The 15,384-nt window shown below is 40.1% G+C and overlaps 1 protein-coding gene across 1 annotated transcript in view; it reads left to right on the plus strand.

Moving 5' to 3' along the window:
• The window catches only part of LOC134354788 (laminin subunit gamma-1-like), a 54,043-nt gene that overhangs the window by 4,323 nt on the left and 34,336 nt on the right, over window positions 1–15,384 (plus strand). The window contains exons 2-3 of the mRNA XM_063064046.1: window positions 12,844–13,029; window positions 14,783–14,903. Of these exons, the coding sequence (XP_062920116.1) occupies window positions 12,844–13,029; window positions 14,783–14,903 (307 nt within the window). The remainder of the gene's footprint in view (window positions 1–12,843; window positions 13,030–14,782; window positions 14,904–15,384) is intronic.

Below are 15,384 nucleotides of genomic sequence, written 5' to 3' on the forward strand. Positions count from 1 at the left end.
AAAGGTACACCCCATAAAATGTGTCTTTTTCCTAACTTGGTAAGCAACCCTGACATTCAAATTTCTTTTACTACGAAAGAATGTTTGGGAACAAAATTTTCCTCACTGCAAGTTTTGACTATTGTGCATTTTACAAATGCAGCGAAGAGATTTTGAAACTACATCGTGACTCTTAATGTCTAGAATGCTATTACACATTATCAAGCTCAGTAACTTATCTTCATCAAATCCTGATGCCTCGTATGAGATAAAATACTCTTTAGATTGAAAATCAACAAGTGTGGGAGTACAGTAGTCTTTTGGCTCCCAGAATGTGTCCTCCCAACAGGGCATGAGTGGAGAAATACATAAAGCAAATCTGGTTGCAACTGTCATGGAAGATTTTAATTTACATACTGATCAGATGAACCAAACTGGCTGGGATATCAGAGAAGACAAATTTGTGGTGTGAGATAAAGACAACTTCATTCAATAGTATGATACAGAACCTACTCAGAGATAGACAATTCAGATTCATCAATAAGGATTCATAAGGCATCTTAAGGTTATAGTTCCTCTCAGTGGTAATGACCACTATGTAGAATTCCAGATGCAGTTTGAGAAACAGCAATAAAAGATCTAAACCATTGTCTTCAACTTAAATAAGGACAATTCATGGTACGAAAGTGGACTGCACAAAGTGGACCTGGAATCTAAGCTAAGAGACAGGCCAGCAGATGAACAATGGTAGATATTCAATCCGCTTGTCCTTAACACTCAGCAGGAATTTATCCCAATTAGTAAGAGAGATTCATGATAAAGTGGAATATTCTTTGATTAACAAAGGAGGTCAAAAATAATATTAAATTCTAAGTAGGGCATACAAAATGACAAGGGCTAGTGGTAGGCCTGAGGGCTAGGAAGATTTTTAGGACCCAGCAGTGAAAGACCAAAAAGCTCATAAAAATATCTTAAGAGAAAACTTGTGGGCATAAGAAATAGTAGGAATTTCTAACAATATATAAAGAGTAAGACAACAGCATTCAGGCATTTGTGCCAAGATGCCAGGCAATGACCTTCACCTACAAGAAAAAGTCCAGTCAGCTACCCTTCATATTCAATGGTATTACCATCAAAGATTTTCCCCACCATTAAACTTCTGAGATTAACACTGATCTGAAACTCGACTGAATCAGCCACAGAGGTATAGTGGCTCCAACAACAGGTTAGAGCTGCACATCATTTGATGTCTTACTCACTCCCTAACATGACAAATCTCTTCCAGTCTTCAAAAGGAATGTAATGGAATATTCCCCATTTTCCCAAGTGAGTTGCATTCTAATAACATTTACAAAGTTCAGCACCATCCAGGACAAAACAGCATATTTTTTACAGTAGTATAGCAGTTAGCTTAACACTATTACAGTGCCAGTAACATGGATTCAATTCCCACCACTGTCTGTAAGGGGTTTGTACGTTCTCCCCCTGACCACGTGGGTTTCCTGTGGGTGCTCTGGTTTTCTCCCACATTGCAAAGACGTATGGGGCAGTAAGTTAATTGGTTACATGGGTGTAATTTGGCAAAGGTCCGTTTCTATGCTGTTTCTCTAAACTAAACTAGAACTATTTGACTGGCGTTTCATCAAATAACGTGAACATCTGTCCCCTCCATCACCAATGTACAAGGCTGTAATATTTACCATCTGCAAAATGCACTGCGGTTATTTACCCAGGGAATTTGTCCCATCCTACAACTTCTACACCCTGAGAGGCACAAGGGCAGCAGGTACATCCTGCCTTGCAAATACCATCCCTTCATCATTAGGTCTAAAACCTGGCACACTCTACCCAACAAAATTGTGATGGTACCTTCATTAGAAGGACTACAGCAGCTGAAGGAGGCAATCCACTACCTCTTTCCCAGTGGCACTCTGAGATTTACAAGCCTTATCAGTGACAACTGCATGTCAAATAAAATATTCTTGTGAGTATAAATGTGCATTCTTCTTCCTTTAGTAAATGGCTATTACTAATATTGCTGTGCTGAATATAGATGCCAATTTTAAAAGGCAATGTATTGTTTAGTAATTCCCATAACTACAAATCAACATATACCATGAGAGGCCAGAAACTTCACTGCAATTGCAAAACCCTTATCGCTCTTCCCTGTCTTCCTAAATCTGTTGTGTGTGGTGACAGGCATGATGATATAGGGATCAGGTATCCAATGCACAACAGCAATTCCAAACAAGTTCAGAAACCTATTTAGTGATTTGCAACTCAATAAACAACATTTCTTTTCATTTACCTCGGCTCTGGTTATAAACCACTGTATTAATCCCACCCAGGCACACATCAGCTGAATGCTGAAGATCGATCAGTGTTCAATTAACTATAGTCTACACCTAAAAGATGTTCCGGAAGCTATCTGTCCAGCACATCAGTGGCTTTAAGGAAGCAGATCTCAAGAAAAAACACAAGATGCTGTACTTAAGTACCAGTAAAGCTAAAAACTAAAAAGATTATTGTTGTTGTTTAAAATAATCCTTTAAATATCTCATTATTTGAAGACCTTCATTGTTCCTTCCTTTTTCAGCACTTGCATACAGCATCATAGTTCAGTCTTCTCTACTCATGGCCCAATGGCATATAGGGTGTAGAACTCAACCATTTGGATAGATGGAGTTAAGATCGGATACAATCCAACTGAATAATGGGACAGACTCAAGGGGCTGCGAATAGTCCATTTGCATTTACATAGCAACTATTACATTGACTTAAAGCACAACACATCTGAAGAAAAGTTGTTACATCTGCAGCAGAGAGCATAATTGATATGCCTCTATTACCTGGAAGTTGTCCATCTCCTTGGACATCACTTCTACTGAGCACATATGATTGGTTGCAGGAGAGGGCAATCTATTCACTTTACAGGGATAAGGAATAAAGAAGGTAATTAATAACTTGTTCAATGATTTAAGTGTCTTAATATGTTTTGATGAATTTTTAGTACAAAAGATATTTCCATCAATGTTAATCAATTTAAAACGTAAACCAAACTTCGACGGGCCCATCCTCACACATGCAACTTTGCCTTTGCCAAACCCTGTGAGGGGCACTGGAATTTGAGATAGGGATAGGGTTGGCTCTAAACATTGTACCACTCAAGGACTAGTTGCCATAAGATCTCACCAATCTAGTTGAAGAGGCAAAGGTTGGGCAAGATTGCTGAGTCCAAACAGGTGGGGTTATGGTATCGGGCTATCTCATCCAGTATGATCCAACTCAGTAATGCTTCAGCATTGATAATTTCAGATTTTGCTCTACACATTTAATGCCTTCTTTTTTACATCAACTGCATTAAGCAGTGACACTGTGTTGTGCTGTCTGTAGGATATATGCAATAAATGTTAGGATATTTACAATAAATGTCAGGATATATACAATAAATGTTAGGATATTTACAATAAATGTTAGGATACATGCAATAAATGTTAAGGCACTAATGAAAACTGATGGACAAAGAGAGCTTCTGGTTCAAACTCTGTTGTTCCCTGAAAGAGGAAAAATATGCTCAGTGGCCACTTTATTAGGTACAGGAGTAGAACCCGGTCTGGTCTTCTGCTGCTGTGAACCATCCACTTCAAGGTTTGACATGTTGTGTATTCAGAGATGCTCATCTGCACATGACTGTTGTAACGCATAGTTATTTGAGTTACTGTCGCCTGCCTGTCAGCTTGAACTAGTCTGGTGATTCTCCTCCGATCTTTCTCAATAACAAGGGGCTTTTGCCCACAAAGTTGCCGCTCACTGTATGTCTTTTATTTTCTTGTTCATCTCACCTTTCTCTGTAAGCTTAAGAGAATATTGTGTGTGAAAATCCCAGGATATGAGATACTCAAACCACATCAATCATCATTCCATGGTCAAAGTCACTCAGATCACATTTCTTTCCCATTCTGATGTTTGGTCTGAGCAACAAATGAACCTCTTGACCATGTCGGCATGCTTTTATGCATTGTGTTGCAGCCACGTGATTGGCTGGTTAGATATTTGCATTAATGAGCAGATGTACCTAATAAAGTGGCCACTGAGCATATATAGATAGGGAGTAGGCATACTTATTTTCATAGGTCAAGACATAGAATATAGAAATTGGGATGTTATATGGGAACTTTACAAAACATTGACCAGGACACACAGCAATTGTGTGTACTTCTGATGGCCTCACTATAGGAAGGATGTGGTTGCAGAGGAGTTCCACCAGGATACTGCCTGAAATAAAGGACTTTAGCCTTGGGGTAAGATTGAACTGACTGGACTTGTTCTCCCTGGAGTGAAGGAGACTGAATGGTGTCCTTTACACAATATTGTAAAAGGTATAGTTTCAGTGGATAGTCAGAATCTTTTTCCAGTGTTAGGGGCATCAAAAAAACCAGAAGCCATAGGACCAAGGCGAATGGAATGAATTTTAAAGGGGACGAGGAGAAAGGTTATTTCTTGCACAAAAACTGGTTAATATCTGGAACTTGTTGTCAGAGGAGATAATGGAATCAGATATAATCACAGTTTTTAAGAGACAGTTAGTTAGACACTTGAAGAAACAAGATATTAGAGGATATGGACACAATACAGGCAAATCGTATCATGTAAATGGGTAAAAAGGTTGACATGGACATGGGAGGCCATAGGGCCTATTTCTGTGCTGTATGAATTTATTATTCCCTTTTTCCCTTTAATACAGCAAGAGGCATCAAAGTAAAAATAAAGTTGTGTCCTCTATTTTCCACCTTTGAAATACATCTTCAAGCATAAATATGTATACCTGTACAATCAGAGTCAAAAATAGACAGACACACACTCCCTCTGTGGTTTGCAGGTAATGTCTAAGATTGATAATTAACTGGCTGTAACTCAGATGACTGGCTGTTGCTTTGTGCTCCTGAGTAACCACTTGAAGCAGGGTAGGGCCTCGATCCAGCAGTCATGGCAGTAACAGAGCTGCATGCCAAAACAAGCCCGGAGATCTCCTGGGTAAAGACAAAAGGAGTGCTTGTGTAATGCAGTAAGGCCTAGCTCCGACTTGCCTTTCCAAGTACTGAGTGCTGATTCAGAGTTCAGCTCTCATTAGTTCCTGAAGAAAACAGCTTTCAGGACGTTAAACAGCCCTTTCCTGTGAAGCAAGCTGTTTGCAGCTGTGCAAAGAAGGGACAGAGGAAGAGGTATAGTTTACTGCAAAATCACTGAAGTATTTAAATTAACTCAGAAAGAACTGGTGCTATTAATTGGTTGTTGAAAATTGAAATTACTCTTGAAAACCTATGGATGGCATTGTGTGATTTGATGTCTGCTCACCACTCACCGTGCAGGTCTAACCACGGTATGAACAGACATTGCCATCCTGAGAGCGCCGTGTACCAGCTCGGTGGCACACTCCATGCCAGTTGTGGATTATTAGCATGCGGGAAGGCACTTGTACATGTGCTGGAGACCTTATTTCCCTGGCTTGGGAAACCCTTGGTGATGTTTCTCGGCTGCATCTTTTCATGAGGAGGAGCGTGGCTTCAAACTTAGCCCCTTGTCCCAAACAAGAAGACACAATTGAAAAATGTCACCATGGTTGGCATCAGGGAAGAAGCAGCAATCTGAAACACTTAGGGATATTGGGGCAAATTTCGACATTCGTTTGATTATTTTCCTAGAACATCTCTGTCTTTGTTCTTGGGCTTTTGTTGTTTATATAATTCAGACCGTCCGATTTAGACCCAGAATAAGCCAGGAATCCTAGGAATGGGTCAGGACCTCACTGGGCTAGAGGCATTTCATCCACAGCACTTGTGGTGAAAAACGCCAGTGCAGCCTGTCACTGTATACGACCAGGGATAGGGCATGCTGAAGGATGAACTTTGCCAGCAAGCTGGCTCAATGTTCGGCAATTACTCTGCTGACCTGGCCGTCTTGTTGTTGAAATGCAATAGGTCTTGAAGATTTTATCATCTTTTTGGGGAGGGGGCACTGGAATTTGAAGAGCAATCCTAATCTCAGATTCTTATACTGTTTCCATGTACCTTCTCCACCAGCATAACCCATTTTTAAATATTAACGTTGATCTGACAGAGAGAACATGACTTGATCCTGTTCCAGATATGCACTACTTGGTAACCAACATGGTCCTGACAAAGGGTCTCGGCCCGAAACGTCGATTGTACCTCTTCCTATAGATGCTGCCTGGCCTGCTGCGTTCACCAGCAATTTTGATGTGTGTTGCTTGAATTTCCAGCATCTGCAGATTTCCTCGTGTTTGTGTTTTTAAAAACCAACATGGGGTGTTCACTTTTCGCAAAAAGCAACCAGGAGTGTTTCATCGGACAGTTAGTATAACTACTGCCTGCAGCTCAATCGATTCGAGTTCAGCCCTGATCTCCAGTCCTGTCTGTGCAGAGTCTGCCCATTCTCTCAGGGACTACACAAACTTTCCCAGCTGTTACGATTCCCTCCCACATCCGAAAGATGTGTGGTTTCTAGATTAACTGGCATTAGGGTATAGTTGAGCGGTAGTTGTTGAGAATGTGCCAAACAGTTTTTTCCCTATTGACAATTGATTTGAGTCTTACAGAATTTTATGATTATTATTATTATTTATTATTAGAGATACAGTGCAGTAATAGGCCCTTCCAGCCCAAAGAAAATGCGCAACCCAATTACACCCATGTGACCAATTAATCTACTATCCTGAATGTCTTTGGAATTTTATGAATTTAGTGGCATTATAAGAATCTCCACAGGCAGGAATGAAACTTTTATTTCATTTATCAGATTTGGATATGAATCATCTCTTTCGCTTCAGTCCTGCATTAGACACAATCACATTAAATGGGCAGAGAAGACTACACTAACTGCAGCGGACTGCTGTAAAGATCAAAAATAAGGGGATTTAGATGCTGAAAAGCACTGTAAAATAACTTAAAAGAAATGAGAACAAAAGATGGATGGAATGTGGTGTTATTTTTGTGTTTCTATTACAGTGAAATACTTGAAGTGCTTGCATGCACAAGAAATACATTGAACTTTACTGAAAGATAACTTCAGTTACAATTCCAATTATATCCCAAGCCATTTGTTTGCTGGGACACTTCTATCAGATTCTTAATCTTTCACAGAGTTCTTCTATCTGTTTATTTATCACTGCACCATGCAACAATTCCTAGTTTGTGGCAGCACTTCCCTGCACAATCCTTGTCTCCAATTTCCAGCAACTGGTACCTTGCCCATGACAATTTATCTGCATTTTCGATCACTCCATCACTGATTATTGCCCATCAGTTGCTTAGCTCCCAAAACCTGGAAGATGCCTTCTGAATTTTTGCATTCCAAAAAATGTTAAATGTCGGTAATGTGTTCTGTTGTAAACCTTCTCATCTAATGAATGAATATGTAGCAACACTGAAAACCAGGTGCTTGTCTCTCTGCTCTGTTTATCATCCTGCTAGGGAGACACTGCTAGGCATTGCTGGATGAAAGATTTGCAGATTTGCAAATCCACAAAATGATGCCTGCTTATTGCTGACTCCACAGGACTCTGCTAAGCAGCCCAATAATTTTACTCTGGCTTTGGATTAAACTGTCTCTAAATTGAAATTAGCCCTAAGACATAAACTTAACTCAAAACAAGAAATTTGTAGTGACTGAACAGTAATGTGGTAAAGGGTCCAAGGAAGACTGGTGAATTGGACTGCCCAGTTGTACACCTTCACTCTTTTTGTTACAAAAGGCAGGATCTCCTGGTGGCCAACCATTTCAATTTGACTTCCCATTCCAATTCCACATGTCAATCCATGGCCTCCTCTACTGCCACGATGAAGCCACACTCAGGTTGGAGGAGCAACACTTCATATTCTGTTTGGATAGCCTTCCACCTGACGGCATGAACATCAATTCCTCCAGCATCGGGTAATCTCTCCCCCTCCTTTCTCCTCTCTTTTTCTATTCTCTATTCTGATTACTCTTTCACTCCTTCACTTCTCCTGGCTGGCCCACTATCTCCCTCTAGTTCCCATCCTCCTTCCCTTTCTCCCATGGTCCACTGTCTTTTCCTATCAAATTCCTTCTTCTTCAACACTTTTATCTCTTCCACCTATCACCTCCCAGCCTCTCGCTTCATTGCCCCTCCCACCCACACACCTTCCCATTCACCTGGTCTCACCTATCATCTGCCAGCTTGTACTCCTTCTCTTCACCCCTTCCTTATTTTGACCTCTGCCCCCTTCCTTCCCAGTGCTGACAAAGGGTCTCAGCCCGAAACAAGGATTGTCCATTCCCCTCCATAGATGCTGCCTGACTTGCTGAATTCCTCCAACATTCTGTGTGTGCTGCTCAAGTTCCAGCTTTTCTTAACTAAACTGGTAATTTAGGGGAAATTTTAAGACACTGGTTTCTGAACAACTAGACTCAAATTCATTAAGTTTATAGCGAAGAGACATACTAGGAGTTACATTCTGCAAGTCTGGGTCAAACTGCATTACACTGTTTACATGCAGCTATATCTTGAATTCCAAATAAGCAGGCAATTTGCCCAAAATATAGGCATTAATAATCTATATATGTGAAGAGTGAAACTGATCAATTAGATCACCATGAGAAATGAACGTCATTTGTGAAGGAGTGTGTGTGTGTGCATTTGATGAACTGATTTACTCAATCATGAATTTGTACTATGTGATATGATGTCCTTGTCTCATGCCTCACTGAAATAATCAGTAATCTCTGCATGGCTGAACTTCAATGAAACCTTGGATCACTGACTACAAAACAGGTTACATTCAAGTCAGTTGAAATATGATAATGTTCAGTCACTGAGTTTTGAAGGAATAATAGTGATGAACTTGAAGAATATTCAAAGCGTGAGATACATTAATTCTGTTTTAGCATTATAACACAAAACAAAGGTAACTTCTTAAGTTTAAAACAGCGCTCTGCCTAGTGCTCTAGATTTAACTATTGGAGGAACCCAGATCTGTCAATTATTAACAGATGTACTTTTGGATGCACACATCAGAGGTATGGAAATACCACAATCTGCAAGTTTCCCACCAAATCACAATGCTTTCAGACCCTGAACAATGCAAGTACCCTCAGCACAAAGACTACAGCAGTTCAAGGCAATAGCTCCTCACCAGCTTCTCAATGGCGATTTGAGATGGGAAACAAATTCTGGCCCTGCTCAAGATGCCCACAACCAAAAAAAATTTGAATTAAGGAAATAGATATTACTTGTGAACAAGTAATGAAATGAAGTGGTTGTAAAACGGTTTGGTCCTGATACTGTTTAGGAAAGGAAGGAATGAGCTATTAATGGAAATTTCCTCCCCATCCCGACCTAGGAGCGTAGTAAATTACTCTTTGATGCCAGAGATGCAGTGAAGCGTTGTTCCATTTTAAGTCACTTGCACAGCTATAACACTGGTTAACAGTTAACTAGTTGGACTAAGAGGCCTATCTTAACTGTTAAGGAATCTTAGTCGAAAGTGTAAAAGAATGTTTCAAGGTGTAACTCTTTGCTGCCTCTGCAAAGTTAATTCTAATGATTCAGGGTGTGCTCTGGGTGTGTAAGGGAGAGCACTTCATAGTATTTCTCTCCTAATTCCATGATGTGGGTTTACTTTAAAAGCTGTATTTTTTACAGCAAGTCTAAATGGAGCTCTTTAACTGATAGTAGTTAATTGCAAAATAGTCTCTCAGAAGACAATATATTATCTGAGTTACAGCCATCCACTGCAATACTTTTTGGCATTCATCACTTATACTGCGTAATGGGACTGCGTCAAGTGTGCTTTTGTGCAGAGCACCAACAGCTGAAACTGATGGCTAGCATTTAAGTTTTGAGGTGGGATCGCATAGAGCAGTGGAACTTTCAACCCACACTATCAGTATTGGACATGCACAATATAGAGTTATTGGTTTCCACAGAATGTTTAGCAACTTGGAAGGTACCAGATTTCACCGCAGACCGACTGTGTTGAACCAACAGCTCACAACAATTTCCATTCATGCTGCACTTCCATGCTGCATTACAAAATCAGAGGAAGCCACGTGGCTTACCGAGAGAGCAATTCCATCAGACCCGTTCCCCGTTCCCCCAGGTATTTTCCTGGAAACTATGAGATTCTTCCCACCCACCAACACAAGGAATAATTTTAAGTAGCCAATTAGATTAGAACATGAGGACACGCAGTCCTCTTTTATTGTCATTTAGTAATGCACGCATTAAGAAATGATACAATGTTCCTCCAGAATGATATCACAGAAACACAAGACGAACCAAGGCTAAAAAAACTGACAAAAAACACATAATTATAACATATAGTTACAACAGTGCAAAGCAATACCGTAATTTGATAAAGAACAGACCATGGGCACGGTAAAAAAAAATTATCTTAGCAACAAGCACAACTTTGGGATATGGGAAGAAAGAAGAACACCTGATCACAGGGAGAATATCCAAACTCTGCAAGGAAAGTTCCAGAGGTCAGGGTCACTGTGTCACCCAATGACCCAACATAGAGCGTAGGGAACTTCACAGCAATGTTACCAGACAAAATTTCATCTCCATTCACACAGAGAGAAGAGACCAAAAGCTCAGTTAAAGGTTTTCAAAAGCATATGAAGGGCTGAAGGGAAAGACTGAAGGGCTGGGCCAGGTGTGTGTAACACAATAAAGTTCCGACTAGAGGGATGAAACCACAAACACGAGAAAATCTGCAGATGCTGGAAATTCAAGCAACACACATCAAAGTTACTGGTGAACGCAGCAGGCCAGGCAGCATCTGTAGGAAGAGGTACAGTTGACGTTTCGAGCTGAGACTCCTTGTCCTGATGAAGGGTCTTGGTCGACTGTACCTCTTCCTAGAGATGCTGCCTGGCCTGCTGTGTTCACCAGCAACTTTGATGTGTGTTGTTGGGATGAAACCACCTTGTGTTTCTCTTCCTGAATGCAGTGTGGGAATCCCTATTGACATTTAAACTAAAGGGAAAGGCCTTGTTAATAACCTGGGGACACTTGATCCAGGCTCACTGAGTAGTGCAGCGGAATTGCCTGCAGAGCCCTGTTCTTTGGGTGTTCCTTTTATTTGCTTGTCCTATTAGGAAGTGCTTCTCCTCACCCACATGGCAGTTCTAAGCAGGATCTTTACTCAAATGCGTTTATAGATGATGGAGCATGATGATAATGACTGGTGGTTCCTGAACGACATTGAAAGATGTGAACAATTTCATTCAGCTGGGACATAAGGTCTACCTGACCATGATGGGGGTAGTGGGTGTAAATATGGGGGCAGGAAGGAGAGGTCCTCTGCGGTCACTACCCAACCCTCTCTGATAAACATGCAGCACATTTGGGACATGTGAGTTTGTGTGTTGGTGCAGAATCTGTGCGAGTGTGATATTTTTGTCTCGCTTCAAACAGGATCTAATTTACATTCCTACATCTGTATCTAACAGTAGGTGTCTACATGCTGTTGGGAGAAGGGTGGTTTCACAGAATTGGGATGGAGTGGAAGATAGTGCAGATAATATACTTCATAGGGAGAGCAGAGGATTTACCTCCAAATGGAAAAGCGAAACAGAGCCACCTTGTGGCACTTCCTTCTTTGATGGGATCAGTGAAAGTATTTTGAATGCTGCTGATGTAAATTGTATTTTTAATAATCTGTGTTAAAGAGTCCTTAACCTGAAAGGTCAGGCTAACTCATCTCATTACATTTTGTAATGGAAGCCAGTTATTTCAGGAACAAAAATAGCCCAAAGCTCCATTGCAGATGTTGTACTACTGGTCTACTAGCAACAGGCACCAAGCAAGAATGTCTAGGTAATAACTGCTGAAGGATCAGAACTAAAGTGAGCCAGAAATCATTATACAAATGTTAATAAATTCAGCTTAAAAACCAAATCTATGTCCTTCTGTTAGACACCAGGTCCATGGACAAATGCTTGCATTTGTCTTGCACCTTATCACACAGCCTTAACATACTGAGTAACATGAAATTAATGTTCAATTGCATTTCTTATGCAGGCAGTTCATTAAAAACCTGATATAAAGTTATTTTACTTTCTTTTCATACGGACTTAAGGACAGTTTTCTATAAGGAAAATGCAGGGGGGTAGTGTAAAAGAAATGGTAATTTCTAAAATTAAATTCTCTTGGTTGCAATGTTTCTATTTTAATTTAGAAGTCACCTATCATAAATAGTTCCAAGTTTGTTAGTGAGTTCTGCGGTTATTTGAGGGTTATGATACGTGAAAGTCTGGCTGGTGTGTCGCCGAGCCATTCTGACTGTGTGAGCCGGCCCTCAGCGACAATACTAAATGCCCCCCAGGAGTTCTGTGGTCATGCTGTGTTTCCCTATTGATATAATCCGTTTAAATCCATTTCCCCTGTGAATCTTCTTTGCTTGTACTTTGTTACAATTTTAACATTCTTAAACATCATGCTAAATTAAACATACAACGTAATTATTTGTCCTGGATCATTTCACAGCACAGTGAGGTTAAGGGTCTAGACAGGCAGACTACTACAGCTGTTGCTTTGTGGAGTTAAATGACTAAAATGGAGTTTGATAGGGTTGACAAGCAATTAAAACAATAAAAGGAACAATGATTAAAACAAGCCAATGAAGTACGGAATGTTTTTAATCAATCAGGTGAATTGCATTGTTAATGCAGCTATGAGCAAGTACTACTGATCGGCAGACAATTTAATGAGTCAGTGCAGCATTAAATATGAGTGAAAAATAAATTGTTTTCGAATGGTGCTGCTGGTATTGACATTAATCGGCATCTTTGGTTAAGCTATATATTGTCTTTCCACAGCCTGCAACTGTAACCGTAGGGCCAGACAATGCGTGTGGGATCCTACACTCTATCATCAGACCGGAAGTGGTACACGCTGTGTAAACTGTGTTGGTAACTTTGAGGGAATACACTGCGAGAAATGTAAGGAGAATTACTACGCAACACGAGGCAGTCACTGTCAGCCCTGCCAATGCAATTTACTGGGTAAGTTTGTGGAGTTCTGGGAGAGAGTACAGTGAAATCATTTGCCTACAGCCCAATGGATTAAGGGTCGATATTAATCAGATCAAGATGGCACCTTGAGGCTTTTTTACTTTAGATTAAATGACCATTCCAATCTTGGGTGAGTGATCTCTGCAGTGGGCTTTCCTCTTTTCATATTTGATATCAATCTCCATGGATGATTGGTGAGAATCATCTGATATAATGAGCACAGATAAACAGCACCATTTAGAAAGCTTTCTCAGGAGACCTGATGACAGATTCATGGAGCCACTTTGCTGTGGTCTGCTGTCCCCTGCTTCCTTGTTGTATGTTCCAGAGTGAAAATAATAGAAAGAACTGGGAATTTACAGTCCTCTGTGCCACTTTGTTTTAAATTAAATCATTTTGTTTCTGTGCAAGAGAAAAAAGAAATATAATTAGTCCAAAGATTTGTTATTTAGTAAATCTAAAAGTGGTAAATGTGATCTAACTTTAAGCATCTACAAATTGAAGGCTGCGGAGAGCTACCATTTAATTTTGCACACATATAAGCCAATAACAACACCAGCATAAAGAATAAGCCATACTTGCCTTAAGTAGACTCCATCTAGGGGTTGAGTGTTCAGTCTATACATTATAGACCATGCAACACAACAAAAAGGAGACAATGTTTCAATTTCATGTCAAATCTTCACATGACAAGAAAAGTTTACAAAATTGAATGCAAAAATACTTGACAAAATTGTCAGTGACTAGCAGACACTATTGCACTGTTGCCATTTGACAACGTAGGGTCTGCAGACGCTGGCACCTAGCACACAAAACACACTGCTGGAGGAAGTCAGCAGATCAGGGAACATTTGTAGAGGGTAATGGACAGTTAACTTTTCAGGTCAAGACCAGATGAAGGACCAAGACTGTCCTTTCCCCTCTGCAGATGTTCTCCGACTCTCTAAATTCCCTGCTCTTTGTTTTTTGCGCATAGTTGACTTTCACTGAAACTACTTGTGACCCGAGTAGCAAAATTTTGAGAATCTGCGTAGAATGCCACAGCCCAACACTGATGCTTCTGAAGGCTGTAATCTTTCATTTGGTAGCAAGCAGCAGGAAAGGGAAATCAGTTCCTGTACAAAGTCGATAAAATTACCTCAAAGTATGTTTAAGTCTCAGTTGCCAATGACTAAACTCTTATTTTATCTTTCATAAAGAAAGAGTAATTGATCAGGGTGGGTTCAGTAATACAACGCAATAGTTTCTTCAAGTCATCGTCAAGGACAGAAGAGAGTTTGCAAAAAACCTGAAGAAAATGAATAGATAGTAAACAATTCATCGTTGTGTGTATATACTCATATACTTGGAACTATGGTAAAGGCTCTGCCTCACAGTGTTGAGACATCTGTTAATGCTTCACAATGTGCCACGTTTTGACATGTTGCATGGAAATGCAAAGGCATCTTGTAAGTGACCAAAATATCGATATTGGTTGATCAATTGTGAACTAACTACCTTTTCCATGCTTAAGTGATTATTAAATGTCTGCATTAATATACTATCTAGACAGCATCATTCCTGCTCATGTAGCACTCAGTTTGTCTGTATTATCGGGGATGAACACCCTTTGTTTTTTTAAAATCGTGGGATGGACTTTGAACCTGAATGCTTTTAATTAGAGTTAAAAGTGCACTCAACTGAGTGAAGTTAACAAGAACTTACTGTGAAGTGGTTTTGTTTCGATGTTTTCTGTTTCTCTCAGGCTCCACTGGTAGTAGCTGTGATGAGTACGGTCGCTGCAGGTGCAAAGCAGAAGGGGTGATTGGGGACAAGTGTGACAAGTGCCAGCCTGGGTTTTACTCATTATCCAGCACTGGTTGCAGGTAGGTGAACTGTTACCTCCTCCTGCATGGCATGTCTTTTGAACTATGATGTAGTACTGCACTTTTAATGCATAACAACAAAAATAAAACAGCGAACTTAATGTTTGTACAGGCCAAAGGCAAGCCATTGTTTTAGAGGTACACCACTTATTAGTTCTATAATTGAAATATAAATCTGCCTTTCCTCTGTTCAGAGGTAAATCAGGTCTGCTGTTCGTTGATATTGTTTTCTGCCTTTTGAACAATTTGCAACATCTGGTGTTTCTTATTATTTCATCTATTGCACTTTTAACTTTCTGCAGTATGCCAGATAACTAAACCAATCCACTTCTTGCGGCAAGGTTGATCAATGTCTTTGTAACTCTCGATTCACATCCTAATCTTTTTGAATTGCTCGCACTTCCATTCCTTTGATATTCTTCCTTTATAAGCAACTGTCTAGTTCCCTTTTAAAACAATTTATGGGCTTTGCTTAAACAAA

The sequence above is a fragment of the Mobula hypostoma genome, chromosome 12 (genome assembly GCF_963921235.1).
Source record: "Mobula hypostoma chromosome 12, sMobHyp1.1, whole genome shotgun sequence".
NCBI lineage: Eukaryota > Metazoa > Chordata > Chondrichthyes > Myliobatiformes > Myliobatidae > Mobula > Mobula hypostoma.